Genomic DNA, 26,894 nt, shown 5'->3' with positions numbered 1-26,894 from the left:
TACTAGGTTCAGACCATCACTTCACACTATGTCATGAAGCATACCTATTGTGATCATACCATTGCAGTGGCAAACCTGAGGGTCATGAAGTCCAGACATCAACATTCACTGAAATAATGAGGAAGAGTTACTTACCAAGTGCTGGTCATCAGCAACAAAAACAAACATCGGTGCGTGCGCCGGGAATCGAACCCGAGGCAGGGCCATGGGAAGACCCTATGTTACCATTACACCACACACGCATGACGATCGGGCGGTGATAATATATTCCCAGAACATCATATCGTCGTCATCTTATGCGGTGTTGCTCTGAATGCTGCTCCGAGTCGATAGCCCAGAAGCCCAATTTTACTTATCATTCGAATGCTATCGTCGCACCACACACCAATTTCTTCGAGGCATAAGTAGTGGATCAAATCCTGCCGTCATTCTCACAACATTCTCCCACCGTTCGTGCGCTCCAACCGTGACGGGCCCCAGTAGTTAGTATCATTGAGTCCGCTCTCACCTTGAGAGCCGTCGAACAAGTAGCCCGTTAACTCTGCAGTTTGAGTGTTTGATATTAGCGATGACGTTACCGCAGGCGAATCCCGATCTCCAGGTGGACTATCCAGCAGTTTTGACGATAGCGGGCTCGGACTCCAGTGGAGGAGCCGGCATTCAGGTATGAGTATCAGAAATCCGCTGGCAGCTCACCCGGTCTTTGTAGGCAGACCTCAAATCTTTCACGGCACTCCAGTGCTACGGAACGAGTGTGATCACTGCTCTCACGGCGCAGAACACGACTGGTGTCCAAGGCGTCCATCCAGTCCCACCGGACTTTGTCAAGCAACAGGTACGTTGCAGCTCATTTGGATCTTGATGATCGCGATGTTCAGCGTGTGCTACAGCTGCACTCGGTACTGAGTGATGTCTCGATCAAAGCAATCAAGACGGGCATGCTCTCGGATGCTGGGGTTACGCGCGCTGTGGCCGAGACACTGCAGAGCCATTATGGCGACTCTGTACCTCCTTTGGTATGCGACACCGTCTGCGTCTCTACCTCTGGACACACCCTTCTGCAGCCTGACGCCGTCGATGTAATGATTTCGACCCTATTCCCACTGGCGGCTTTGATAACCCCCAATAAAGCGGAAGCCGTCCTACTGCTCTCTCATCGAGGTCTCCCTTCGAAAGTCGAAAATCTAGAGGATATGCTTGTAGCATCCAGAAATTTACTCTCCCTCGGTCCGAAAGCTGTCCTTCTCAAGGGCGGACATATCACCACGACAATCTCAGACGTGGACCAGGTAATAGCTGCCCATCCCCATGTCCAAGTTGTTCGCGAGGGTCTTCTAGGGGAAAACATGGAGATTCTACAAGTTGCCGAGCCCGACCTGTCCTCGCGCGTTTTGGTGGTAGATGTCCTACAAGAACACAAAGCTATCACACTCTTCCTACGACCCCGTATAGAGTCGCAGAGTACTCATGGAACGGGCTGCACGCTCTCCGCTGCATTAGCATGCGCCATTAGCCGCGGAAAAACAGGTCTGTGACAGTAGTGGTATGGAGTTGATAACGTTGTCATTTGACGTTCATTAGTTTCGGAAGCGACACGTGTAGCAACCTTGTACACACACCTAGGAATTGAGACTGCTTTCCCCATCGGAAGCGGTCATGGACCTCTCAACCACATGCACCCCATCATCCCCCGTAGTGTACCACTGTGAGTTTTGTCCCGCCAGAATCATGTATACGTAGTGAATTCGTTACAGACCATCAGAGACCAACCCCCATCCCCTCACTCGGACATTGATCGAGTCTACGAAGGATATCTGGAAGGCGTATGTGCAGCACGATTTCGTGAAACAACTTGCGATGGGAACGCTGCGACGAGAATGCTTTTTACATTTCATCAAGTGCGTCTTCCTTCCGATGACTGAAGCCAGAACTTCATATCGTATGTTTTCCAGACAAGACTACCTGTATCTCAAATATTATGCAAGAGCCTATGGGTACTTACCACACCCACGTGGATTCTGCTGATCTGAACATCCTTGCACAGACTTTTGGCCACAAAGTCGTCTACTTTTGGGTCTATACAAGCGGCCACTAGGACTATAATCCACATAATTACCGAGGTCTCAATGCACAAATCCTTCTGCGCACAATGGGGAGTAAGCGAAGAAGAGCTGTTGAATACACCTGAATCACCTGCGACGACTGCCTATGGTGCTTATCTGCTGGATGTCGGGTTGAGCGGTGAGCCCTTGACTAGTTTTTCGTGCCATAGACTTTACACCGTTGCTATAGGCGACAGCTCTACGCTGGTGATGGCGCTAGCGGCCTGTCTACTGGGATACGGTGAGGTAGGATTATGGCTAAAGAAAGAAGCATCCAAGCCAGATAGCTGGGTCGTATTAGACGGTAATCCGTACCAAAAGTGGATCGAGGACTACTCCGGCGAAGACTATCAAGCTGCAGTAAAACTTGGACTTCGTAAGGCTCGTGTTGATGCTACATCTTCGTCAGTCCTGAATAAACGTTTTAGAAACAATCGAAGGGATTGGTGCTGCAGAGCCGCCCTCGCCGAAGAGATTCGAAGAGTGGCACAGAGTCTGGGAGCAATGTACACGTTTGGAGAAGGGCTTCTGGGACATGTCACTGAATCTTCTTTAGATAAAATGATAAACGGGCAGCACAGAGACAAGCAGCAACCCATGAACTGTACAGTTGAAATAGGATATCGCGATGTAGATGAGAACAGATACGCATTGTACGGCGTGTTGCTGCCCTTCATTCAAGCTGAGATCTTGAGGTATTTTCCTCAAGACGTACGGTGGTATCTGAGAGCTCTATCTTGACCTCTGGCTCGATACCGATCTCTACTTTAGGTCCGGATAGACTGCCGGCAACCTCAGCGACGACCCCTCTGCTCCTGCTTTTGCTCTTCACAGTCCGAGCGCTAGGACATAGCCCTTCACGAAGTGAACAGTCATTACACTTGGGGCCAACGGGCATGCAAATCGTCTGAGTGCATCATATTAGCAATTCAGTATCCTAGCAACAATCAAAATTCACAAACCTGACCAAAGCCCACGAGCAAGCTGTTTATCTCAGGGTGAAGTTCCAAAGGCAGCCATGATTGAAGGTTCAATCTGCATATATGTCAGAAAGACAATTCTTGGATCAACAGTATAAGTATACCGAGTCTCTTCTGGTGTTTTGGTCTGTGGTTTATGCCATCCTAATCTGTTGGTTATGCGATGCACATGTACATCTACACCAATACCAGCATTTCTACAAATATGTCTTCAACACTGTTGATACGGAAAGCAGCAGCGGCAAACATACAACTTCCACGCGTCTTGTAAAGCTAGAAAAGCCATTTTAGGACCAACGCCCGGTAAGGAGCACAGCTCGTCCACTGTCTTCGGTACATCCGAGTCAAACCTGTCCCGGAGCTGCTCGGCGGTTTGCTTGATGTACCTGAGTTTCTCTTAGTATCTCATCTTGTCGAAAGAGCATGAAGCCTACTGCGTTTTCCGTCTCCAGAATCCAACCTTACATATAGCTTCCGAGATGACACTGTCGTCAGCATTCAAGATGGCCTCGACGCTTAAAGCTCCGCCTACTACTTCTCGCAATTTCGTGACTGCAGCAAAAGTGGTTTCGTCTTTAGTTTGAGACGATAACATGAGAGATATTAGAGTCGCAAATCGCCTATTCTAGCCATACGATCAGCATGCTATCTAGAAAGAAACACATATGGCAATGTAATCACCTGAGGTACTGTCTCCTCATCCTGCGCCCTGTTACACCCCATCGTGTCCACCGGTGCCACTTTACGAGAGCGCATGTCTTTGATTGTATCATACACCTCGCGCCACCGAGGAGGAGTAGGATGCGGTACGTCCAATGCTTGCTGTATAGGCTTCTGTTTACGAGGTGATGCTGTTCCTGTCCGCTTCGTTGACCTACGATGCACTTTCACCTTATCTATCCCGCTCACAGTGTCCTCCTTTTTTATGACACTACTTGAGCCGTCTACTGTGATGAGTGTATCTGATGCCTCGTCTTCACATTTTGTGGTTAATTTCAGTCGCTTTGAACGTCGCACAGTAGTATGGGACGCGACTATATGCATAGGATCGAGAGGCGACGCGCTCCTCTTTAGAACAGGCATTGTATCCGGCTTGAGAGCACGAAAAAAAAGCGTGTAGGATGTAAAGCAGCAATTTCGATTTTTGGTAGCCCTGAGCAAAAGCGTGGCAACGAGGACGTACGATCGAGGTTGCGGCGCCGCGATGGTCTAGGTGCGCAGGACCGCGTACAACCTAATCAGGAAGGCACGGTGTTCAAGCCATTTCGTTTGACCTCAGGTGATATAGCGATGTTTTAGTGTAAAATTGTTTGCTGTATTACATGGTATCCTTAGCGCAAAAGTCATGACTACCATACTCAAGTGTCTAAAGAAATCTGGATACTCGGACCCGCTCGTTGACTCAAGGACTCCGAGCTATTGGAGCTCTGTGCGCTTGGACATAAGCCGTCACTTAACTGACATGACTGGCAACGGGGGCCAATTGGTAGGCAGATCGTCTCAAAACGAATGTTCTAGCTGTCCATAACCGTGGCAAAAGTTTAAGTCCTTACCTGCCCAAATCCCACCAAAAGACCCGTGAATGTTGGCCGGAGCTCGGTTGGTAGCCATGACTGAAGGTTAAGTCTGATCCACACAAGTTCAAATCAGGCATGGGAGGTGACATAGAGTCGAGAGATTTACATACCGTGTCTCTTCCGGATTCTTCGTTGGAGGAGCGTGCCATCCTAATCTATTAGTGATGCGGTGAACATGTACGTCGACACCAATACCAGCATTTCTGCTTAATTTTGGTTAAAGCCAAATCAGTATATATCAGTATTCGCACCCACACTTTCCAAGCAACGTGCAGAGCGAGAAATGCCATCTTTGGACCCACTCCTGGCAGTGAACACAGCTCATCGACTGTCTTCGGCACATCAGAGTCAAAGTCATCATGTAGCCGTTGTGTAGTTCGCTTTATATACCTATATCCAAATTAGTACCATTATGCATTGAATTAAATTCAACACACTGTGTTTTGCGCCGCCAGAAACCAACCTTACAGATTGCATCCGATATGATATGGTCATCAGCTCTCAGCACGGCCTCGACACTCAAGCTGCCGCCCACTGCTTCGCGCAATTTTTCCACGGCAGCAGATGTTACTTCGTCCTTTGTTTGAGATGACAGCATCAAAGAAACGAGCGTTGCGAATCGCTGATTCTACGATGGCCTGTGATTCAATCGCAGAGTGAATAGGAAGATTCCATGCGATATTTTACCTTTGGAATAGTTTCCCCCAGCTGTGCCCGGCCACAACCCATCGTATCGACGGGCGCGACGGTCCTGGAACGCATATCTTTGATTGCATCATACGTTTCCTGCCATCGCGAAGGAGCAGGGTGGGGAACATCTAATGTTTGTGGTATTGGTTTGATTTTCCGAAGGAAATCGCTGCGCCCATCTGTCTTTTTCAAATTTGTGGATTTACGTTTAGAGCCGCGTTCAGTCGCACGCCGTGTTGATGGCTCGGAGAGTCGACGGCGGGGAGCTAAGCTAGAAGAGGCCGTAGGTTTCTCATCCTCGTCGGATTCTTCTTTGTAAGTAGTGTTTGAGAATCTGCCTCGCTTGGAACGCCTTGGATTGGTTTCATAGCCTGCAACTTCGACAGCTATAGTGTCAAAGAGTGTCACGGACGGATGGTGGGCACTGGGTCGTCCTATGAGTACAGGCGACTGGCTGCGTTTCCGAACGGACATTCGCAGAGATTTCAAAGGTTTGTGGATGGCTTCTCGTGTGAAACCTGAGATACGAGTCGACGTCACTAGAGCAGCTCAGTAATGGCCAGCCGCGGCGGTGCAAGCTTTTCGCCCAAAATGGCAAGTGCTGTAGAAAGTCCGTCGTCGAACCCGAGTCGTTTTTCAGCACGAGTATCTAGAGTCTTCGAGACAACTAATTCCGTATAGCGCAACTGTCCAAACAATCATGTCTAAGCTTGATATCAGATCGCCGATATAGCTGTGAAGTACTTCACAAAGCTTATTCTCGTATAGCAGACAAGATCGTGGCGTAGCACCGGAGGCGTGTTCAGTATCAGAGCTATGGCCTGAATGAAACACTTCCAAGTCGACATCTATGCAGATATTTCTTTAAAAATTGCATTTTACACATAAACACACACGTCAGTCGACGAGGAAGTCTGGGAACCACGGATGACTACGATTCTGCCATTTTAATCGTCTTTGGTCAGTAAAAACGGTACCGATTCCGGAGGTTGCTGACAATGAGCGTTCGCACAGGCAAGTCAGCTCACGAACGAACTAAAGCAAGGTCATGAGTAGATCCATGACGTGACTGACATCAAAATAAATACTGTACCTTTTGGCGGAGACTATGCCAGCGTCCAGACAAACCGGGAGGGCTTTCAGCACAGATGAGATCTTGTAAAATATCCCTAGCCAGTTTGAAGGCATCAGTTGGGGAGTAGCACGTGTGCTAAAGTCGTCATTAGTTCGTGTACATGCGAGGCAATGCGAAGCATTTTACAACCTGTTGTAACTCTATCACGTGTGGGCTAAACTGCTGCAAATCAGGGAGGGGGTGCGCAGGAGACAGGCTATGAAATGCCGGAGAAAGAGCCCATTTGTATCGCTTTCTGAAGTTGAGATGCGTTCTATCCAATGATTGTGTCGATGGCTTGTATGTGAGCTATTACAGTGCATGAGGACGTACGACGTGTGCTAAAGAAGATATTCTTACCACACACATAGCCATCAACATCACTTGAAGTGCGGTAAGGAATCTCCGTTGAAAGGTTATCTCATCTGCCACGTCCCCTGAATAATCGCGTCAGATAACATTCCCCTTTAAGATTGGCCAAAGCCTACCATTTTGGACAAGATCAGAGATTTCGTCTATACATACTAGATGTTCTTCCAAAACTCGAGTGGCAAACCAGTAAGCGATGGGAATCTCCTCTGGTCCGTACAGATCCTGTTGAAAGCCTGAGAGAATGACCTCTCGTGCCGCAGACAGCCGCCGCATGAGTGCAATTTTTGGAAGACAATCCGTAACTTTCCGATCACTAGAAGACTACGCGTAGGGATGAAGAATACTGTCTCCAAGCGAAGGCAACTTAGCTCACGGTAGGTGCACAGTACGAATGCAACTGAAGAAACAGGTCGTGTATCTCATGCCATTGAAGAACAGATTTGGCTAGATGCCGTCGTCTCCTCGGTGGATTATGCCAGTGACACCGGATTTGTGCGACGAGGAGCTCGGATTGAGGTCAGATCCAATAAATGTTATGCTCTAGGTAGTCATACCTTGATCATTCGACGCTCCATATCTTGCACCAGCAGATCGGCAGCTGCACTGCCGCCAGTGTTCAGACTTTTCAAGACTGCACCATACGATAACCCTACTGCTTCATGAAAGAAACGATCGATGAGCCATATTGGAGCGTATTTTCCAAAGATCAAGTTTCTATCAAAGATTGAAGACTGCGGAAGTCTATGTATGGGCGCTTGGATGGGGAGAGACTGCTGACATACCTGTACCAGGGATCGTAGATATGCACAATGTGGACGATTATGAGGGGACCAAATCCGCAAGGAACCTACGATCTGCACACGTCAGCTATGCTCGTCACAGGGAGAGGATCTCAAATATCATACCTCCCATGTAACCACGTAGGGACTCTCGAGCAATTGGCTCAATTCATGCAGACCGTCAAGGAGATGATCAACGGAATCCCATATATCATTTTGAGGTGCTAGTGGTATCACACGAACTGGCATGAAGTTGGAGAGCCGTCGACTGATGTAAGGGTCTAAGACATGCCAAGCTGGAGACTCCGGGCTTGGTGGTTCCACAACTTGATTGCGAATACTTTGCAGTATCCCTCGCGCACTTATAGCTATAGTCCGTAATTCTGGAGCATTTAGAGGGAATGCCAGCTTGAATATTCGCATCATGGCCTATAATCATAGTAAAGTAGAGTATAGTGATGTATTATCAAGTATACGCACTTGACGCAGCAAGAGTCTATCACACAGGAGATTGGCCTTGTGTGTCGCAATGTTAGAATGCCGCAGCCAAGTACAAGCATCGTCGAGTTTGTTGATAACGAAATCGCTGTTGACGCCTTCTAAAAGGGACACATCACATTTCTCACCGAACCAATCTTCGATCTAGATGGACTCGCGCTACATACAGACAAAGATGCGATGAACAGATAGAATACTGACCTCATGGACTTTTCCCTTAGAGAGTTCACGCCAACTAAAGTCGCATGATTTCAACAATGCGAAGACTGCGGCGCGTAAGACCAGAGTGACAAGTTCCGGAGGACGTGCTGTATCTGATCTCTGGTCTAAGAGGTGAGGCGCGAAGTCGGGATTGAGAGCGCTTAAATGGTGCACATAGAGCAATGTAAAAACAGTTTGAGAAAGCATATTTCCAGTATGCCATTCCATCTGAAGTAACAGGTAAATACATATATTGGCATGGAAGGTCCAGGATGCTATCATCATTCACCTCGCACGCAAATGTTCTTTCTATTATCCAGCACACCTCCTCGGGTAGCATTAATGTAGAAGGATTGAACGATGGGTGATGCTGCTGCTCGAGAAGCATGCCACTGTCCATACGAGGTTCTCCAATCTGGAGACGATGGGGGTGAATATCAAACGGCGAAAAAACATTCATAAATAATGTTTTACCTCAAATGCACCCATGGCATCCATGAGCGTGAACCCGTCCATCAAAAAGAGGGATTCCGAATCCATATCTAATTCCAGCGATCACAGTGAAGGAACCGACCAGAGGCCACGGATCGGCTCACCCTCTGAGGCTGCAGCAAAAAGCTGTGTAACGTCCTCGAACTCGTCCCCGCCAGGAATATCAAAAAGTTGGTCGATCTCCATGACTTTTGAGGACAAGAAACGCAGAGGATCCTACTTCGCCTGAATTGAGTGCACAGGCACGAGATAGTGGAGGTCACGAGTATAGAGTAGTTTGCGGACCCGAGCGCGTCGCGTAAAGCTTGTTGGCGTGGAGAATGTCGCTGCTATTCCGTCTTCGAGGCGTTTCTTCTTCGACATCCTGTCTTGAACCCCGTATACGCTATCATCCCGCTCTACCGTTCAGGAGAGCCAGAGACAGACAATTCAGTTCAGCCAATCGCGGCGAGCCAGTTAATGACACCACAACAAAAACTGCGCGGGTCGTGTTCTCTGGGATACAACCAACCGGTATACCTCACGTAAGGTTTGTTCTGCTCGAAATTACTGTGCCACTTATGTACTTTTCAGCTGGGTAATTTCCTCGGAGCACTCTTGAACTGGGTCAAATTGCAGCGAGAAGCTCCACTAGACGACCAGCTCATTTTCTCTATTGTCGGATGGCATGCTCTCACACTACCTCAAGACCCTCACGCGCTCAGTGTCGCGCGGAGAGAGATGTTGGCTGTGCTGTTGGCTATCGGTCTCGACCCCAATCGCTCTATCATATTCCACCAAGACGAAGTGAGCAAGAACCGCTGTCTTGCAGGTTGCGTCACTGAGCGCCATTTCAGAATCCGCATCATACCGAGTTAGCGTGGATCTTAAACTGTATAACCCCTATGGGAAAACTACGTAGAATGACTACTTGGAAGGTGTGTTCCGACCTCGGTTGTTGTCTTTGTCTGATGAACACGCCGTTAGTCTAGGCTTGCTACATCACGCAATGCGAGAGATGAGTCTGAAGTAGACGAATCTATGCTCAATGCCGGATTGTTCACTTATCCAGTCCTGCAAGCCGCTGATATCCTCATCTATAGGTGAGTTATACCTGTCATCATATATCGCTAATGTCTTACGGCAGCTGAACCAGAACGACACATGTGCCTGTTGGTGAGGACCAGCAGCAACACATCGAGCTGTGTCGTGATTTAGCCGACAACTTCAATAGAACCTTTAAATCACAACATCCGCTCTTCCCTCTGCCCCAACATGTCCAAAGTACGTTTGATTCAACATATTCACGTTTGTAACAATTCACAAGTTGCATAGCTCCTTCCCCAAGAGTGCTTTCGTTACGGGATCCATCAGCCAAGATGTCGAAATCATCGCCCGACATTCAGTCTCGCATTTTATTGACTGACAACGCAGCTCTGATCAAAGCAAAGATTCGAGGAGCTGTCACTGATCCTATTGTCGGTGTTACGTATGATCCGGAAGCACGACCTGGTGCTACAAATCTTTTAACAATCTTAGCGGCCTGTACCGGCAAGGAAGTTTCAGAAGTTGCAACGCGATATCATGACAAGGGCCACGGCAAGCTCAAGGCAGATGTAACTGAAGCTGTCGAAGAAGTTATGAGAAGGCCTCGAGCAGAGTTCGAGAAACTCAAGGGGGAGACAGAGTATCTGTCTTCCGTCGCTCGGGCAGGTATCTCGAAAGCAAGAGAACTCTCTGAAGTTACCATGAAGGAAGTGAGAACATGCGTAGGGTTAGTATGAGGACAATCTTTCAGCAATATACCTGTGGATTACACTGTAGCTGCTGCTATGAATTTGGGCTAATACCAGCCTTCTTGAATGAGAAAATTGACGTGATGCTACCTTTTCTATACCATGCAGGAAGCCTTTAGTAAACACATCTCTATCACATATTATTTGTGCCACCTAATTGTATCGTCCATCCATCCCAACCTTCCCGTTGGCCCATGCAAGGGCCCATGACCAAAACGAACTGCCTATGCACTTTAACCTCCTCTAACACCGTAGCAGCAATGATGGCCACCGCACGCGGTGCCCATTCTTTGGCAATGCATGACAGCGGCCCTGTACCAAACGGTAGCATCGTCTTCCGTTGCTCTTTTGTGGAGAATTGGTGGCGCCAGGGATTAAATTCATGCCTTGTAGGTCCCCAGACGTCGCTCCTTTGAATCGCCTCGATGTCCGCTGCCAGAGTGGTGCGGTGACAGAACAACTGGCTCAGGGATGAACCTATCACCACAGCTCTGGAGATGCGTCGTACGGGAGGATGCAGTCGTAATGTCTCCTTTACAATGCTTTCGGTACTTGGATGTTCATCACAGAACCGAGTGAATTGCGATGAGGATGGGTTTTCAAGAAATAAATGCAGGGCAAGTCGAATTGAATTTTCGCTGTAAGTGTATGCAACTAGAGCTGCAATAACTCGCCACGTCGTCTCGTAGGTGGGGATGAGGTATTCAAGTGGATTTTCTTGTTTTAGTGATGTAGGGAGCCAGCGCCGAAGATGATCGTTGATTTCCCCCACAAGAGTATCGGGAATGTTCACTGTGGTTTTGGAAAGAATCCAAAGCTTGTTGATATTGCGTGCGACGGTATCGATATCGTGGGGATGCATCACGGATGGGTCACCGTGGAGGAGTGACACTGTAATGATACGAATTGTGATTCTTTGGATAAATGTGTCGAACCGGATGTGGTGGGGATTGGATTCCAAATGAGATAGATTCGATTGCACGGTCTCAAGTGCAACTTGTGCAATCTGATTCCAAAGGACCTCCCGGACAGAAATAAGGCTCAGAGCCTTCTTCGTAAACGCGGCATGGACATCGACACTATCGTCGACGAACGTAGAATTTATTTTGAATGTCTGCTTCAGATGCTTATTCGCAATCGCTCTGGCCTGGAGCTGACATGCAAGTGGGAGCGGAGGGTTTAAGAGAGCATAGGCATCGCTGACTTTGGTTAGCCTCCGACCACGACTGATGTTGCACTTGGACTGCTTGCGCAGAATAAAGAATATGAACACTGTTGGCAGCGTTAGTGCGAGGAGACTCAGGGTGCAAGTGGCGGAGAACATGTTGGCAACGAGGGTGATCTGTCTGACTTTTCATTGCTTGCTCTAAATACTCGATATGCACTTGAGCGGGCCACAGAAGACGGTAGCTGGCCCTAACATGATCAAACTGAAATGTTGTCCTCGCTGTAAGCAGAGAAGATCGTCCCTAATTGCACTATCTCCGGCATGTGGCTTGCTGAAAGATAGTCTGCCCATTGCCTAAAGAGAGAGGTGAGTAACAGACCACTAGAACAGTAACGTCCTATGTTGTACCGTGTCTTGCACCTTCAGACATCTCAGACAATGAACTGCGTAGTAAAATATCTTATTTCAGTAATTTTTTGAACCACAGGCCCAACATGACGGCGGATCTTCCAGAAAAGAGGAAACTGGCCCACGCACCATGCTATCCACATTGAAGATGTCGAAGAGTTCCTACATCAGCTCAGCGCAGCATGCTGCCGCAGTATTCTTTTAGCTGCGGTGTGGCTAGTCTCGTACCAGAACCGTACACGTGTGGACGGCGGCGCGGCCCAAAATTGATCATCTCACTTGCAAATACATCTCGCAGCCTGAGGCTGCCATGCTGAAAAGTTCAATACGCTCCTCAGGACCAGAGGTGAAGGCAATGAGGCGCAGGCGCTTATGTTTAGTCAATACGTCGATTTACTTAGTCCATTCACGGTTCCGCGCCATATTTACCCGTCTGTTGTTCACGGTTCGACGCGAGCTTGCACGGTCTTTGCTAATATATTCTCCTCCTCGATGGTCGCCGCATCACATTCATGCAGCATGAATTGATGATTGAAAACCATAAAGATCATCATCACATTTGCGAAATTGTTACAAACCCAACAAACATGCTCAAAAGAGAAGATGGTCACATAACCACAAAAACGAACATAACAAAATAGGAAACATAATCCAGTCTAGCGAACAACTCGCTGTGTCCGAGACGCCGTCTAGTCCAATACTGCGCCCTCAACTCTACTTCCGGGTCGCGAAATCTCACGAGCTCAGTCCTTGCCGACTGTCAAAACCGCCGAACCTGCATTCGGAGAAAGGTGAACCATAGGCGAAACCCACGTAGAGCCTGGACTGAAAGGTCCGCCGCCAGCAGAAGTGCATCGCCATTTGCCAGTCTGAGCACATGTAGACGCGTGGTCCAGCAATGCACCGTATAGCGCGTCGTTGAAGCCGACGCATTGCAGACCGATGCAAGTAACCTTGAGCGCACCCGCCGCATACAATTGACTCGTCTCGTATACGTTCTGTGGCGAAATATTCTTTCGACCTGCGAGTGTCTCCTTGATGAGACTCTGGGTCGCCTTCGTAAAGTAAAGTTGAGCTAATCTGTTCGCCCCGGAATTAAGAGGAGTAGCGCCTACCTCGGTCGATAGATTGTCCCATTCCCGAGATGTCAACTCGTCTAGCCAGAAAGCCTTGTATATGCCCGCGTAATACCATTTTCCATCTTTGTTATAAAAACATTCTATATTGCGATGTCAACGGCATGCGACAGCCACAGTATTCTCCTCACCAATCGGCCTATTGAGCTTGGAAGACATATTGACAACGACCCATCGATGTGCAGTGCTCACGCGAGGGTTGGTGTGACACTTGAACGCTGGGGTGAGGAAATAACCATGCTCTTCCCTCTCGGGGCACCAGGCAGTGGTAGATTGTTGGAACACGCGATAATTTCCAAGTCTGCGAAAGATGCATAACATGTAAAATTGGAATTAAAGCAACTTACTGGGCGCGTATTGTCTGCAAGAACACAAACATATCAAGAAGACATGGATCTTCGGTGCTCACAAACTCACAATAGGCGCGGTTCCTAGAAATTCATGGAGTGTGTAGGGAGATGGAATCACAATGGGCCGTAAGACGTCCGGAGGCACATCAGAAGGCAGAGGCAAGGCAGCCAGAGTGGCATTTCGTATTCGTATACAATCTGTGGTGTCTGAATTCTCCCCTGCACCCTTTATGTCATGTCAGTTCTAACAGCCGGGGCCTTCCATCCCAAAGGGAACATACATCTTGTCGTGCACCACTGTCCTCTAATGCGAGATTTTGCAAGCATAGTTCAGCACCCATGATGTTCGGGGATCCAACAGGAGACAACATAAAGCCAGGAGTCGTTGGAATAGGTGATAGAAGCCTCGGCGTCTCACTGGACACGTCCCGAAAAATGGCAAGTGTGCTTGATTCGCTTATGAGAAGTAGAAGACGATGCATAGTCGTTTCCCATTCTTGAGTGATATCCTGTAATCCCGTATCTGGAACGCTATCTGTCAAAGACTGTCAAAATTACAAGCAACCTTGTGCAATATTTCCTCATCTTCTGAATACGCTTCTCCTTCCTCGCTTTCCTCACCTTGATATTGTTTGGCCATAGTATTTTCAGTCCGCATGTTTCGAAATAGCTCCGCAAGTCTTCTAACTTCTGTTGTCATCTTCCTCCTGGTCTCCGCCACCTTGATTCCAGGACTATCTGTCGAGTGTCTACATTTGAGAAGTCCGACTTGTTTTTCTAGGTCATCTTTCTCTTGCCGTAGTGCCTCGACAATACTATCCTTATGGCGGACGGAGAGACACGCTTCACTGAGGTGTTGGACGGCGACATCGCGGGCGCACAACGCTTCCTCGACACGCATTCGTTCTAATTGCAGCGCCATGGATGCTTCTGATACCGTGTCCTCGGAAAGGAACTGTATCTGTGCGCATATAACCGTAGCCGAACTTGAATGAGAAATAAAATTACTCACGCCATTTTGCGCTTCATTATTCTTTTCCATGAATACAGACATTTCTGCAGGAAAATTCACGAGTCCGGTATCATTGTCCATGACGCCGTTCGTTATAGCAGGAGAGAAGCGGAAGCAAACTGAACAGGCCGACTTTCTATAGCGGAAAGTGACGTCTGTCAGCGCAAACAATGGCAAATACGGAAGCGTCGCAGAAGTCTGGTAATCAATGTTAATAGCGTCGTGACTTTGTAGTGTCTCCAGCTTTGCAGAGTTTGACACCAGTGTAAGAGATTCATTCATCTCGAGAATGTCTCGTATACAGCCTGCAGCTTGGCAGTCCAAATACATGTTACCTTCAGAGAAACCTCGAATTCAGAGCTGGCGACACTGATGAGTTCTTTGCGCAATCCCGCGAGGAGGATGTTAAAATCGAACATAACACTAATATGTAAGACCTTCCTCACATCAGAAGGCGCAATTTCATTGAAATAGAACAATCGAGCCGTAGTTCTATCTGTGCAAAATTAAAACAAGGAGACTCATGATTTAGTTGTATACACGACGTACCACAAGCGGGCTAGGTTGAGACAGCAAGTGCCAATAATGCACCTCCGACAGTACAAGACACTCTGTGAGATTCACGGTCCATGTAGTGCTCTCCACAAAGAATAATACCACCATGTCGCTGCTCTATCAGATTATAATGAATTCCACGACATATTGCATTATGAACAGTCTGGCTACGGCGCACAGCGTAGCACCATCTATGGGCATAATCGAAAGAGGGGACGAATAGGTGGAGTCTACCGTCTCCTGTGTGTCCTCCGACTCTCGGCTGCGTTCACGCTCATCAGATTGCAACACAGGCGAGACAATGTCTGGCACACACCTGCTGATTTGGCCTTTTTCGGGGCACCTTTCCCTCTCCGCTTTTTCGCCTCTATGTCTGCCAGTCTGTTCTCTTCATCTGGATTCATGATCTTCCATTCCCCATGGAACATGCGGTTGAATTTTGCGACAGTGACCTCCTCGGGATAATACTCGACCATGGAGGGTCCACGGAGACGTGCGCGGAGATATTTAGCACCCGTACGAACAGAGGTAGGATTATAGGATGTCTGAAATATCGCGCATCGGAGACGGGTCAGTGCGGCTATTCTGGAGGGGAGGACTTGAGTCACGGCAGCCATAGTGATCAGCGGTGAGGATGAGTGCTGAAGAGGGTAATAGCTTGTGAATATAATAGGGACAAACAGCTCAAGCGCGATCGAAGTGGCGCGTATTTTCTGCCAGGTAGCTCATGCACTGGCACCGCGGCTCAACTTGCTTGTGATGAACCGTGTCGCTCTCCGAGTATGTACAAGTTGTCGCCGTGACTTTCTTGCTCTACCTTTCCCTCAAATCACCATCCAAAAGTACGCTACAAGAGCCAGACATATTCCTAGAGGTTACGAGACACGAAAAGCTCCACAATCTCGGGACAGTCCTCGACGCGATAATCGTGTGTCAGCATTTAGGAAACCCATACCTCTTCCGGTGCCCGAAATCACACCCAAAGTCACTGTCCAAAATGATAGTATCGGCACCTTTCTGGCACAGTACGTGCAGCCATGGGCACGAACCTCCCGCTTGCGCGACCGCCTTGAATCATTTGGAATTGCTTCAAAGGACGTATCTCCCATGCTCGCGGCCTACAGAACTGCAATCCTCGGTGATAGTGTTCTTCCAGCCCTCAGTTTAAACGAGAACGAGCTATCCCGGATGTCCTATGACTTGTCGTACCTCTTTGGCGCAGAAATGCTTGACAGGTATTTGACCAGGCTGCTCTTTGAGTGGGCTGACCACCCTTCTGGTCACGCTGTCCTCGACGCTGTCGTCTCTCCGCGCACCATTATGACAATGTCGGAGCTGTTTCGTGCCGCCGATTTATCCCGTCCCGCCTCAGCCTATCCCGTGGCTCGTGCTGCAAAGCCGAGGAAGGTCATCATGCACGTTGGACCCACAAACAGTGGAAAAACCCACAACGCTCTCAGAGCTTTGGCAGGGGCTCAGAGTGGTGTATATGCAGGACCTCTACGTCTGTTGGCTCACGAGATTTGGGAGCGTCTCAATAAAGGCCAGATCGTGCCCTTGGGCGTCGAAATGGATGCCCACACAGAACCCGACACTCGGACCAATTTCGACGTTGGGGGCCCTGCCATTAGGAAGGAAGCTTCGCCGCAATACGCTCGAGCATGCAACTTGCTTACTGGCGAAGAACAAAAAATCGTTATGGAAAGCGGAGCACTACTCAGCTGCACTGTGGAAATGGTGTCTGTTAACGCCGAATACGACGTCGCCGTTGTGGACGAAATACAAATGCTCGCAGACCCGGACCGAGGTGGTGCGTGGAGTAATGCCGTACTAGGAATCTCAGCAAGAGAGCTACATCTATGTGGAGAGGAGACTGCCGTCCCTCTCGTAGAGGCTATGCTTCGGGACACCGGAGATGAGCTCATCGTGAACCGATATCGGCGTCTTACCCCTTTGCAGGCGGCGGACGAGGGTCTAAAGAATGATCTAAACCTTGTGCAAAAGGGAGACTGTGTAGTGTGCTTCTCGCGCACCAAGATATTTACCTATAAGAAACGAATCGAGGAGGCAACCGGGATGCGCTGTGCGGTTGCATATGGGCGATTACCTCCTGAGATTCGCAGCGAGCAAGCGGCTCTATTCAACGATCCCGACAGCGGTTATGACATCCTGGTCGCCAGCGATGCCGTTGGCATGGGCTTGAACTTGTAAGCGTTTCTTACTATTTGCGGCATTCCGTTATCTTAACATGACTGCAGAAAAATCAAACGCATCATTTTCGACACTGTCCGTAAATATGACGGTAATAGACTAGTACTTCTCTCAACATCGCAGATCAAACAGATTGCTGGCCGTGCAGGGCGATACGGACTTCATGGAAAAGATGAAGCAGGAGGAATTGTGACCGCTATGCAAGATGCTGATTTACCAGATATTCGCCGTGCTTTGGCGGCTCCCATGCAGCCCCTCAGATATGCTCGAGTGCAGCTGCTATCTCAGTCAATTCGGTATGTCATGAACACCTTACCACCAGGAGTGTCTCTCCAAATAGCAGTGGACGTCTACCATTACGTGGCAAAGCTACACCCTTCCTATGAGATTCCGGATACTCGAGATTTAGAGAATCGAATTTCGCTTATCGATCCCATCGGAAAGAATAACTCGTTCAACGAACGGATGCTGCTGCACATGGCGCCTGTACCTCAGCGTGATCCTCTTGCCCAGGACGTCTTACGCTGCATTGTACGGACGTATAATTCCTCAATGCGTGTCAGTTTGCGAAAGGCCTTCCAGGAAGCTGGCGTATGGGACCAATATCAAGACATCCTCACAGCATTAAGGGAGTCGAAAATACAAGGCGATAAATCGGTTATGTTGGGAGTACTCGAAACGGTGCACAAGGTGATAGTGATGTATTTATGGCTGAGCTATCGCCAGGGCGTCGCGTTTCCTGACCAGGAAGATGCGTTTCTCTTGAAGGAAGAAACGGAGGCTGCTATGGATACCCTGTTGCAAGCCCTAACACCGTCGTCAGTGGGAAAGAGACACACGCGAGCTCGGAGAGATGACGGACTGTCGTACAAGTCCCTCAAGGAGTTCAAACAGGAATTATATCATAAAAAGTCAGAAAGTGAGTCCTGTGCGAGGTCGCGTCTTCAATCAGTACTAATGATACCTTATTTCCTAGAGCATATCAACAGTGTGCAAAGTCTCGAGGCGTCCACCACAGCTCAATAGCAGGGCACGTGAGACGTAATTAAGGTTATGACATTGACGCCGACAACGATGCTGGTAGTTGTGGTTGGACTACTATCTAGGTTGGTCTTCAAACCCACACCCACCGTTTCGAACCTTCAATTACTTCTGGGCTGTTCCTGACATTTTGGCCGGTCCAAATACTGTCTGTCTATATTACTACTTTTCATAGACTCCAGAATGCCCGCATTCCAGATTGTCTTCGCTGTCTTCCTGGCTCTGGTCCCTTTCGTTCAGCCGCTGCCTATTCCCATCCCTCGTAATTTACTGCAGCAGCCGTCGCCTGTCGAACCTGGCACCTTACTCGGTCGGCGCTATTCACTGCAAAACCATGCGTTGTCCGCTGCAGTCCCTACCGACAACAATGGACAGCCTGTCCCTCGGTATCATCCTTCTCATGCATCCCCTCGTAGACGGTATGCCCCCTTCCCGAAGTACCTCGCCGAACGGGCTGTAGCCGAACATACTCGATCCTCGGAGGGAAAGGTAGCTCCTACGTCTCACGTTCGCGCCAACGTCGCGGAACAGACGTCTTCATCGTCGGAGTACAACACCTCGGTGACTCTCGTTCCTCGCCCAACGGCCGCCGTTGAAGCAAATCACTCGGAGACCGCGAAGCCGAAACGCGTTCATAAAGACAAGGCTAGAACAGTCAGCAACCAGTCACCTCAGTAGAGGATCTGGGAAACAAGCGCACGAGAGCTGGTATCACAGTATTCGCACGTTTCACAGTATGATATACTATAGATTCCCACGTGTAATTATCATCTCATTCATATCTTCCCAACTCCACCTAGTAGTAGTACATTTGATAATCATTGCAACGATGGAACTATCGGATTCAGGACTCGGCCACGAACGGAATTGTTCAACAGGTGCTTTCCATGCCTTTCGGATCATTCATTGATCCATCCAGAGAGCCCATCTCGGCTAGGGTTCGTGTGAAGAGGTCATCAAAGCTTTGCTGTAATCCGAGTGTTTCCAGTGCCGACCGGAAGTCCTGTTCTGGGGTGTCCATGCCTGAGAGCCATTCCTCCATCTGATCCGTCCCAGCTATGAGCATGCTCCTAAGCCGGGTACGGTCCGTCTGGCTGATAGGTGTCGACCGCGATGAGTCGGAATCATTTAGAGTGTCAACATCCACTCCCACATGTTCTGCGGGATCCCAAGCTTGTTGGCGCAGGACGGTCAGCCAGCCTCTGTCCAGGTCATCTAGCCACGCGAGGAGTTGCGCGAGCGTGCTGGCACCCGGGACATAACCAATTATAGAACTGAGGACCTCGCCAGTAAGGCGGAGGAGCAAAGACGTGCGCAAGTATGAAGATGGATAGACAGGGGGGATCTGGAGGATAAGAGCGAGCAAAGGGTGTGTAGCTGTGAGGTACAAAGAAAGGCTCGGAAGCGTTGTGGACGGATGTGAGCTGGAAAAATGATCAGTGCGATATTAGATAGAACATCTTTCTCATAGCCGGATTACAGACCGTTTTTTGAAGTTGCGGGTCACCTCTAGTAGCCGCTCTTCGAGATATTCAACGAGTTTGCGCTCTTGGGTGCTTGATAGTGGGCGCGTCCTAGCCTGATCGTTGGGAGGATGGTTCGGCGGAGTTGGCTCAAGGCCGCCACTTTGTGCATTATCGTTCATTCCAATGCAAACAAATTTTGTGACCTTCCACTGTCCGGTCGTAAGCAATATTAACGGAAGTTGAAAATAGACCAGATCAACCTCAGCTTGAAGAGGAGGAGAGTCGCCAATGGTAGTTCAACATGAATGACTCGGATGAATCATTGTAGATCGATCACTATACCAAATTCGCGGAGTTCATCGACTCCGAGGGCGGCCTCGCCTCAGTGTCACCTGGGGACAAAAATTCCAGCGTGTTCTAAACGTTGCCTATATCTTATCGTTGCAATATTGGATACGCTTTATTCAAGCTAGTAAATCATAACAAGCATCACGCTGAGGCAATAGTACTAGAGCGTTCGACTCAGACGACAACCGAAGAGATATTGTCAGTATTTTCTAGTCCATATGGCCCGGGTAATAAATAACACTAGGAATCTGAAGCTCGTCAGGTATGAACTTAACCTCTCTTTTGCTTCCTAATCGCCTCGCGGCAGATTCGACTCGCATGGTCAACAGCTTGCATCCAGAGTTGACAGTCTCTGGCTGATGTAGCCCGCAATGCAATGGTATCCCCGCCGCGTGGGTATGCGATGGTAACTTGGAACGTGAGATCATCTATTTCACAAGAATCGTTAGTAGTGCAGATATTGTACTAGCTCCTTCACCAACCTCTGCCTCCTGGAACCTCCCTCACTTGCACTTCCGCCAAGGGTATAGGCTTCGACAGATTAGTTGAAAGCAGCACTATCAACGAATCAACATACCATACGATATAGCGTCTTCGCTGTTTCATCCGTGAGAACTAGAATGTCGCTGCAGAGGAACGCACGAAGCCTGCGCCCGCTCTTCGCTTTCATCAGCAATCCTTCTTTCAATAACTTTCTACTGCCCATATATCGTGTAGGCGCAGTCAGGTCAAGCCGCCTGCGGTCGACGTAAAAAAAAAATATGATGTTGACCACAATACAGCTTTCACGTACCCTTGCCCGACCCATAGATCCTTGGAAATGGTCTTTAGCCGTTCACGACCTTCTACCTCACGGATGGACTCATTGATGTGGTCGAGAATCTTTTCCGCGCCTTCTAGAGAACGTTCGATGAAGTGACGATCGTCAGTACTCTCCGTGTAATGTAGTATCTATCGTCACATTAGCCATCGAGGGCCACGAACAATTCGAAGCGGATTTACCTGGCGAATCAATAACGGGTATCGGGTGATTCGTTGCACTGTTGAACAATGTTTTTTGTCAGCCAAGCGAATGGATCACGAACCGCGATCACTCACTAGGAACAAGTAGGTAACTGGAAAGGTCTAGATTACGGGCAGCTGGGTCCTCCCGGAGCCGCTATGGTACGTGTGTGAGAGGGTGAACATTGTAGAATGAGATGTAGCGCACCTGTAAACGAGGTCCCAGATCGGGACTGGACTCACGCAGTGATTGTAGAAGTTTGATCGCAGTTCCTTGGTTTACACAATATTCCTAAACCACGACAAGTCCTATTCACCGATGAACATTTCGTAAGCTGAGCCACTTACCACATAGACACCGAGTTCAAACATGTTCTTCTTCAATATATCGCCTATCTTGTCAACATATAAACGACATTCCTTCTGCCTTTCCTCCAGGGAGCTGAGGAACGTCTGTGCCTGAAGTGTTAGGCTGGGGGTCAACACGTATCGACCGACGCGCACCGTGTTGACTAATAAGATATCCTCGACATTAGCGAATATTACTTTGACGGCTTTCTCGTCGAGCAAATCCATCAATTTGGCATAGAACAGCTAGTTGATGCTGTCAATAGTATGCTCCCAGAAGTAGCTAACAACGCTCTACCTCGACAATTAGCTGCAAATCTCTGACGTATGCCGCTTCTGTGTTGATGAACTCGAAGATAGCCTATAGACTATATTGTCAAACGTCCAAAGCAGGGGTGTTTCCCTGACGTACCTCTTGCCGACGACGCTCCTTCACCGGTATTTCTTCAAGGGCCGACTTGTCCACTAGGCTGGCCCACGACTAGACAGAGCCATAAGTAAGACCGGCGGACATTGACTTATCAGGATTTACTTACCGTACCAAACATATTATCACTTTCGCCGAATGTAGGCGTACTACTTTCCCTTGATATGATCGGAGCAGAGATTATTGGCATCGTACGCGTCTCGCCGTCATTGGTGGGGGTCTTACGGCCGAATAAGCTGAAGAAATGGAGAGTCGTCGACCGACTTTCCGGCTCAGCGGACGTGCTTCTCGTTGGACTCGGCGCGGAGACACCACTGTCCATAGAGGCCAGAGACAAACGGTTGGTATTCGCATTGGCTAGCTTGAACGTTTCATAACGCTCGAATGCGTCATCCAAATGCAAAGGGTTATCGCTATCTTCAGGACGAGGAGCATCGAGTAGGTCCTTCCCAGGAGACTGCGTTCCGTTGGAGCTAAGGCGGTCAGGGACAGCAGGCGGCGGTCTGCGCTTGCGATGGCTTCTCGTCCGTACTGGTCGTGGCGGGGGTTTCACGTCCGACTTGATTATAAGACCCGCAGCCTCCAGGACGCGTTGTCGTTCAAGTGCACGCGCTTCTCGTTCTGCTGCTCTAGCTTCCTCGCTTACTTCCTCGTCATTATCGTCGACGTCAGTCTCGGTCTCAGTCTCAGTCTCAGTCGAAGAAGCATAATCAGTATCTGAAGAATCCTCTTCCTTATCTTCCTCTGGAAGGATAGTCATTGCAGGTTCTACAGTTGTGATTGCGTTCTCGTGTGAGACCGTGGCTTGCTCTTCTATGAATGATTTCCCAAAAGTATCGTGAACTGAGTGGCCGACAGGTAAAAAGGTCATTTTCCAATTCAAGTAGTCAAGTACATGTAAGAGAAAAATATAAATCACTTTAGCCTGCCAGCAAAGTAAACGAAAGAGCACGAAGAGGAGGGATCAATTGCTAACCTTCTAGAACTTCGAGATATCCTGCGGGAACGATGAAGACCACACCGTCTTGCTCGGCTTTCCACCAATCGACATCGCTCCGATCTACGATGTATAGTTCGTCACCCTCTGAGAATGGTAGCTCATCGGGGCTATTCCCGGTATATGAATACAGAGCCTTAGCTCGTACTTACAAACAGGTCAGCAGTGTTGTATACGACAAGATCAAAAGTAGAGCTACCTTGTTCGATCTTTTCCACGTAAGTCTTGGGGAAGAACCCAGACTTGCCATCCTGCAAGAGAGTGCCATACCACCATTCTCCCCCGGACTTGGATGGGTGTGCAGTCAGTAGCAGATTCTCGGCAAATGCTACTTGAGTGTCAGCCACTGCCATGATGAACGACGACGCCGCAAGAGACTCACAGAGGTCTTCAGCTCGCTGTCCTTGATATGGATACAGAGAACGAACGCGATATTCTAATGACAAAGTGAGATCGAGAATCCATGCAATCAAGCTGAGTCGTACCTGTGGATCTGTCCACGTCGGCTAAAGGTTCATGCTCCTCGGCAGCATCGACCTGAATCTGAGGCACCGATGCAAGGGGCTCCTCTTCTTCTTCCTCCTGCATTGAGGGCATATGCTCAAGCTTAACTGCACCTCCATCAGCGGCAAGCCCTGCATACCAATCGACAGATTCCCTGTTACTCGATCTAGAACTCGCCTGGGAGGACATCAAAGGCAGCTCGAGTGAAGCTATGGAGGATTCCATAGGAGGGACTCCGAAAGGAGGTGAAGCCGACACTCTTGCGGCTGTGATATGTTCAGGAGGTGCGTTATCACCGATGACCTTGCCCGATACCGGGGCCGCGCTGCGATCATTCGTTTGGGTCTTTCTCAGTCTAGCACCCATTTGAATAGCACCCAGCAGCGCACTGCGATCACCAGTCGATGCCGGAGCTGCTGGAGGTGGGGGTGCGCTCGGGGCCATAGGTGGTGGTGGAGGTGCGATAGGAACGCTCTCTACGGCAGGCGGAGCGGAAGGAGCTGGATGGATAGGTGACGAAATCCGAGGCGGAGGTATCGCTGTAGTCGGAGCAGCTGACTGGGGACGCGACGGAGGTAGGATAGTTCCAAATAGCTCCTCCGCCAACTTTTTACGTGTAGCACGAGATGAATCGATCTCATCGTCACTGCTATCGTCGTCGTCCTTCTCCTCAATAGCGTCCCACTCTTCATCATCCTCACCAGGCGCCGTATGATATGTTGTCTTTATTGCAGGTGGGGCGGGGCTCTTCGATGGCGGGGGAATAGTAATCTGCGGCAACACCGGGGTGACAGCAGGTGGAGATGCCGATATATTCTTAAAGAATGGGTTAGTACTTCCATTGGTAGAAGGAGTAGATGGAGAGGGTGCTGCGCCCGACTTGAACCGGTTAAATGGGTTAGTACTAGCTTTATCCGACGAATATGTCGAGATTGGTGGGCTGGCTACTGGTGGCGGAGGAGGAGGCGGGGCAGGAGGAGGGCTTGAATAGGACTCTGGCACTGATGCAGGAGGAGGGGGAGAGGGCGGCGGCGCTGGTGCTGGAGGTGCTGAAGCAGGCCCGGCGGGAGATGGGACAGTCTCCCGAACATTACGCCTTGCTCGATACTCTTCCTCGGCGCGCCTTGCCTCTTCTTCCTCCTGCTCTAACTTGCGCAATCGATCCAAGCGCTCTCGCTGCTTGCGTACAGCTTCTTCACGAGCACGTATTGCTTCGTCCTCAGGATCAACTTGCGGAGTAGCAGGTGCAGGCACGGGGGCTGGAGGCACAGGTGCAATGACAGAAGGTGTCGTTGCAGGAGGTGTCGGCACAGAAGGCGTTGAACGAAGAGTCGGAGCACGAGGCGGCGCCTTCCGCGGAGGCGGAGGTGCGGGCGCTCTAGGTTTAGGAGGCGGCGGCGTTGGCTTAGGTGTAGGCACTTGCACAGTGGGCGTAGGTACAGGTGGGGCAGGTGCGAATGTGGGCGGAACAGTGCCCGTGGGTGTGGGAGCAGGCGAAACAGCACCTCCCTTCAGGGCTTTCTCGTTGTCTAACCGTTCCTTACGAACCCTTTCTCGTTCCTCCGCCTCCTTCTCAGCCTGACGTGCTTTCTCTTCTGCTTCCTGTTTCTCGCGAGCTAGGCGATCTTCAACACTAGTATCTAATTTGGGGGAAGATGATCCTGCGCCAACAACACCAAGAGCAGCCATGCGTTCCTGCATACGCCTTTGTGCCTCTGCGCGAATGAATGCCTGACGCTCTTCGGGGGTCATATTCCTAGTATTTGGTGCAGGTGATTTGGTCGGAGTTGGAGCTGGTGGTGGCGGCTTGCTTATTGCGCTCGGGGGAGGCACAGACGGGGGAGCAGGGGGAGGAGAACGTGCAGCGGGTGGACTGCGAGGGCGATCATAGCTTCTGTCAAGGTCCCGGTCCCTGTTACGCGAATATGGTCTCTCTCGGTCGTAATCACGATCCCTGTCCCGTTCCTCACGACCATACGAGTCACGACGATAACCTCTGCCTCTGTCGTCGTCGTCGTGGCGAGAAGAGTATCGGTCATCTCGGTCGTCATATCTCCCGAACCTGTCATTGCGTCTGTCTCTGTCACGAGCCCACTCTCTCTTCTCGCGATTGCGTCGCTCCTCTCGGTCTTGAAGTTTTCGCTCAACTTCTGGTATTCGTTCGTGCATCAGCTTCATGAGTTCCCGTTCGAGCTTGCGTCTCTCTTCGTCCTTCGTGGTGCTTCTAGGACCTCTAGACACATAATCCAGGTCATCCTTCACTCTGTTGACCCGGTACCTAAGATCGGCCATTTCCCGTTCGAGAGCCTCATCCTCTGCGGTACGCGACGCATTTTCTTCTGAGGCACGATCAAGCATCTTCGCAGTATTTTCGAGTTGTCGTTTCATCTCAGAAAGATCTGCAGCTGGATTCTCGCTCTCGCTCGCTGTGCGTACTGCGCTACGATCGACATGGCGCGATCGAGGCTGATAATATCCACCAGGGGGGCTGTCGTCATTGTACTTGTATACTGTCGCGTCCTGTCGCCCACCCGCACCTGGTGCAGATGTACTATTGAAGGAACGCTCCTTGAGCTTTGACACAGGGGCATCCAGACTCGAAGGGGAGCGTGCTCGCGTATCATTCTTGAGAATGTCTTTGAGGAGATTGACAGACGTATCAAGATCCCGATGAGAAGGTGGAATAAGCTCGGCTGGAAGCTCGTCAGGGACTTCGTTGCCGTTGAGCCCTGTGGCTTTCTTAAATATGGTTCAAATATAGTTAAAATGCACATACTGCGGTAAATAAGGCCCATAGCAACATGAAACTCGGCGAGATTCAGCTTGCCACGATTATCGGCGTCGGCAAGGGCCCTGATTTTTTTTCAGCAAATGAAAGCCTATAGTAATGAATCCCAAACCCACCAGACTTTGGCAAGATCGTTTTTGTCAAGTCCGCTCTGCCCGAACACTTCGAGCGCAGTCTGCCCACTGATGAAACCAGTACCGCTCACGTCCCAAGCACGAAAGATTTGATCGTAATTCTTCTTTTCCGCCTTCGATAGAGCCCATGGGACCTTGGGTGCCGCGTTTCCGCGCTGAGCCTGATTGTGCTGCTGGAATGATTGCTGGAGCGATAATCCACCCACGGGTAATTGCTGCAGTTGTGGGGCGCCTGCTGGATTATACGGAGTGGATGGGTTCGCGGGTAGGAACGTGCTGGACATCATCTGTAAACGCGGGTCAACGAAACCAGTAGCCTGCGGCACCAGGGGTCGCATGCCACCTCCAGCATAACCGGTGGGTTGGGCAGTAAGCGGCGATGCCGTCATAAAACGATTTGCTTGTGATGTACCAAGAAA

General features: G+C 49.6%; 10 protein-coding genes across 10 annotated transcripts; 4 read left to right on the top strand and 6 right to left on the bottom strand.

The window, feature by feature from the left end:
• Positions 1-568: 568 nt before the first annotated feature.
• FIBRA_06756 (uncharacterized protein) lies at positions 569-2,658 on the top strand (the record flags this gene model as incomplete). Its single annotated transcript, XM_012328468.1, has 9 exons — positions 569-664; positions 710-835; positions 891-1,527; positions 1,582-1,705; positions 1,755-1,898; positions 1,953-1,994; positions 2,045-2,241; positions 2,293-2,478; positions 2,531-2,658. The coding sequence occupies 9 exons, from the start codon at positions 569-571 to the stop codon at positions 2,656-2,658; spliced, it is 1,680 nt and encodes a 559-aa protein (XP_012183858.1).
• Positions 2,659-2,775: 117 nt separating this feature from the next.
• Positions 2,776-5,823, bottom strand: FIBRA_06755 (uncharacterized protein; the record flags this gene model as incomplete). Its single annotated transcript, XM_012328467.1, has 11 exons — positions 2,776-3,009; positions 3,065-3,137; positions 3,187-3,279; positions 3,334-3,468; positions 3,517-3,707; positions 3,764-4,174; positions 4,636-4,708; positions 4,770-4,862; positions 4,915-5,049; positions 5,097-5,287; positions 5,347-5,823. 11 exons carry the CDS (start codon positions 5,821-5,823, stop codon positions 2,776-2,778), a joined length of 2,106 nt encoding a protein of 701 aa, XP_012183857.1.
• Positions 5,824-6,246: 423 nt separating this feature from the next.
• On the bottom strand, positions 6,247-8,991 carry FIBRA_06754 (uncharacterized protein; the record flags this gene model as incomplete). The annotated part of the gene is made up of 14 exons (XM_012328466.1): positions 6,247-6,384; positions 6,443-6,559; positions 6,611-6,772; positions 6,824-6,900; positions 6,952-7,156; positions 7,209-7,340; positions 7,390-7,549; positions 7,618-7,682; positions 7,741-8,043; positions 8,095-8,256; positions 8,314-8,541; positions 8,603-8,728; positions 8,788-8,855; positions 8,910-8,991. 14 exons carry the CDS (start codon positions 8,989-8,991, stop codon positions 6,247-6,249), a joined length of 2,025 nt encoding a protein of 674 aa, XP_012183856.1.
• A 134-nt stretch (positions 8,992-9,125) lies between these two features.
• Positions 9,126-10,568, top strand: FIBRA_06753 (uncharacterized protein; the record flags this gene model as incomplete). The annotated part of the gene is made up of 6 exons (XM_012328465.1): positions 9,126-9,329; positions 9,379-9,591; positions 9,642-9,722; positions 9,772-9,887; positions 9,941-10,068; positions 10,120-10,568. The coding sequence occupies 6 exons, from the start codon at positions 9,126-9,128 to the stop codon at positions 10,566-10,568; spliced, it is 1,191 nt and encodes a 396-aa protein (XP_012183855.1).
• A 145-nt stretch (positions 10,569-10,713) lies between these two features.
• Positions 10,714-11,904, bottom strand: FIBRA_06752 (uncharacterized protein; the record flags this gene model as incomplete). Its single annotated transcript, XM_012328464.1, has 1 exon — positions 10,714-11,904. The coding sequence occupies one exon, from the start codon at positions 11,902-11,904 to the stop codon at positions 10,714-10,716; it is 1,191 nt and encodes a 396-aa protein (XP_012183854.1).
• A 995-nt stretch (positions 11,905-12,899) lies between these two features.
• On the bottom strand, positions 12,900-15,826 carry FIBRA_06751 (uncharacterized protein; the record flags this gene model as incomplete). The annotated part of the gene is made up of 11 exons (XM_012328463.1): positions 12,900-13,211; positions 13,272-13,375; positions 13,424-13,593; positions 13,640-13,653; positions 13,710-13,868; positions 13,924-14,151; positions 14,208-14,597; positions 14,655-14,852; positions 15,204-15,326; positions 15,381-15,466; positions 15,526-15,826. 11 exons carry the CDS (start codon positions 15,824-15,826, stop codon positions 12,900-12,902), a joined length of 2,085 nt encoding a protein of 694 aa, XP_012183853.1.
• A 490-nt stretch (positions 15,827-16,316) lies between these two features.
• FIBRA_06750 (uncharacterized protein) lies at positions 16,317-18,446 on the top strand (the record flags this gene model as incomplete). Its single annotated transcript, XM_012328462.1, has 3 exons — positions 16,317-17,416; positions 17,468-18,339; positions 18,397-18,446. 3 exons carry the CDS (start codon positions 16,317-16,319, stop codon positions 18,444-18,446), a joined length of 2,022 nt encoding a protein of 673 aa, XP_012183852.1.
• Positions 18,447-18,644: 198 nt separating this feature from the next.
• FIBRA_06749 (uncharacterized protein) lies at positions 18,645-19,139 on the top strand (the record flags this gene model as incomplete). Its single annotated transcript, XM_012328461.1, has 1 exon — positions 18,645-19,139. The coding sequence occupies one exon, from the start codon at positions 18,645-18,647 to the stop codon at positions 19,137-19,139; it is 495 nt and encodes a 164-aa protein (XP_012183851.1).
• Positions 19,140-19,332: 193 nt separating this feature from the next.
• FIBRA_06748 (uncharacterized protein) lies at positions 19,333-20,106 on the bottom strand (the record flags this gene model as incomplete). Its single annotated transcript, XM_012328460.1, has 2 exons — positions 19,333-19,885; positions 19,946-20,106. The coding sequence occupies 2 exons, from the start codon at positions 20,104-20,106 to the stop codon at positions 19,333-19,335; spliced, it is 714 nt and encodes a 237-aa protein (XP_012183850.1).
• Positions 20,107-20,545: 439 nt separating this feature from the next.
• FIBRA_06747 (uncharacterized protein) lies at positions 20,546-26,864 on the bottom strand (the record flags this gene model as incomplete). Its single annotated transcript, XM_012328459.1, has 18 exons — positions 20,546-20,703; positions 20,758-20,806; positions 20,853-21,012; positions 21,069-21,226; positions 21,278-21,315; positions 21,374-21,434; positions 21,486-21,569; positions 21,626-21,730; positions 21,782-21,871; positions 21,924-21,986; positions 22,038-22,106; positions 22,162-22,970; positions 23,029-23,196; positions 23,249-23,377; positions 23,432-23,485; positions 23,535-26,282; positions 26,330-26,406; positions 26,458-26,864. 18 exons carry the CDS (start codon positions 26,862-26,864, stop codon positions 20,546-20,548), a joined length of 5,427 nt encoding a protein of 1,808 aa, XP_012183849.1.
• Between the last annotated feature and the right edge of the window lie 30 nt (positions 26,865-26,894).

This window comes from Fibroporia radiculosa (genome assembly GCF_000313525.1).
Source record: "Fibroporia radiculosa TFFH 294 genomic supercontigs, scaffold8592, whole genome shotgun sequence".
NCBI lineage: Eukaryota > Fungi > Basidiomycota > Agaricomycetes > Polyporales > Fibroporiaceae > Fibroporia > Fibroporia radiculosa.
This window is presented reverse-complemented; position numbering and strand designations above follow the sequence as displayed.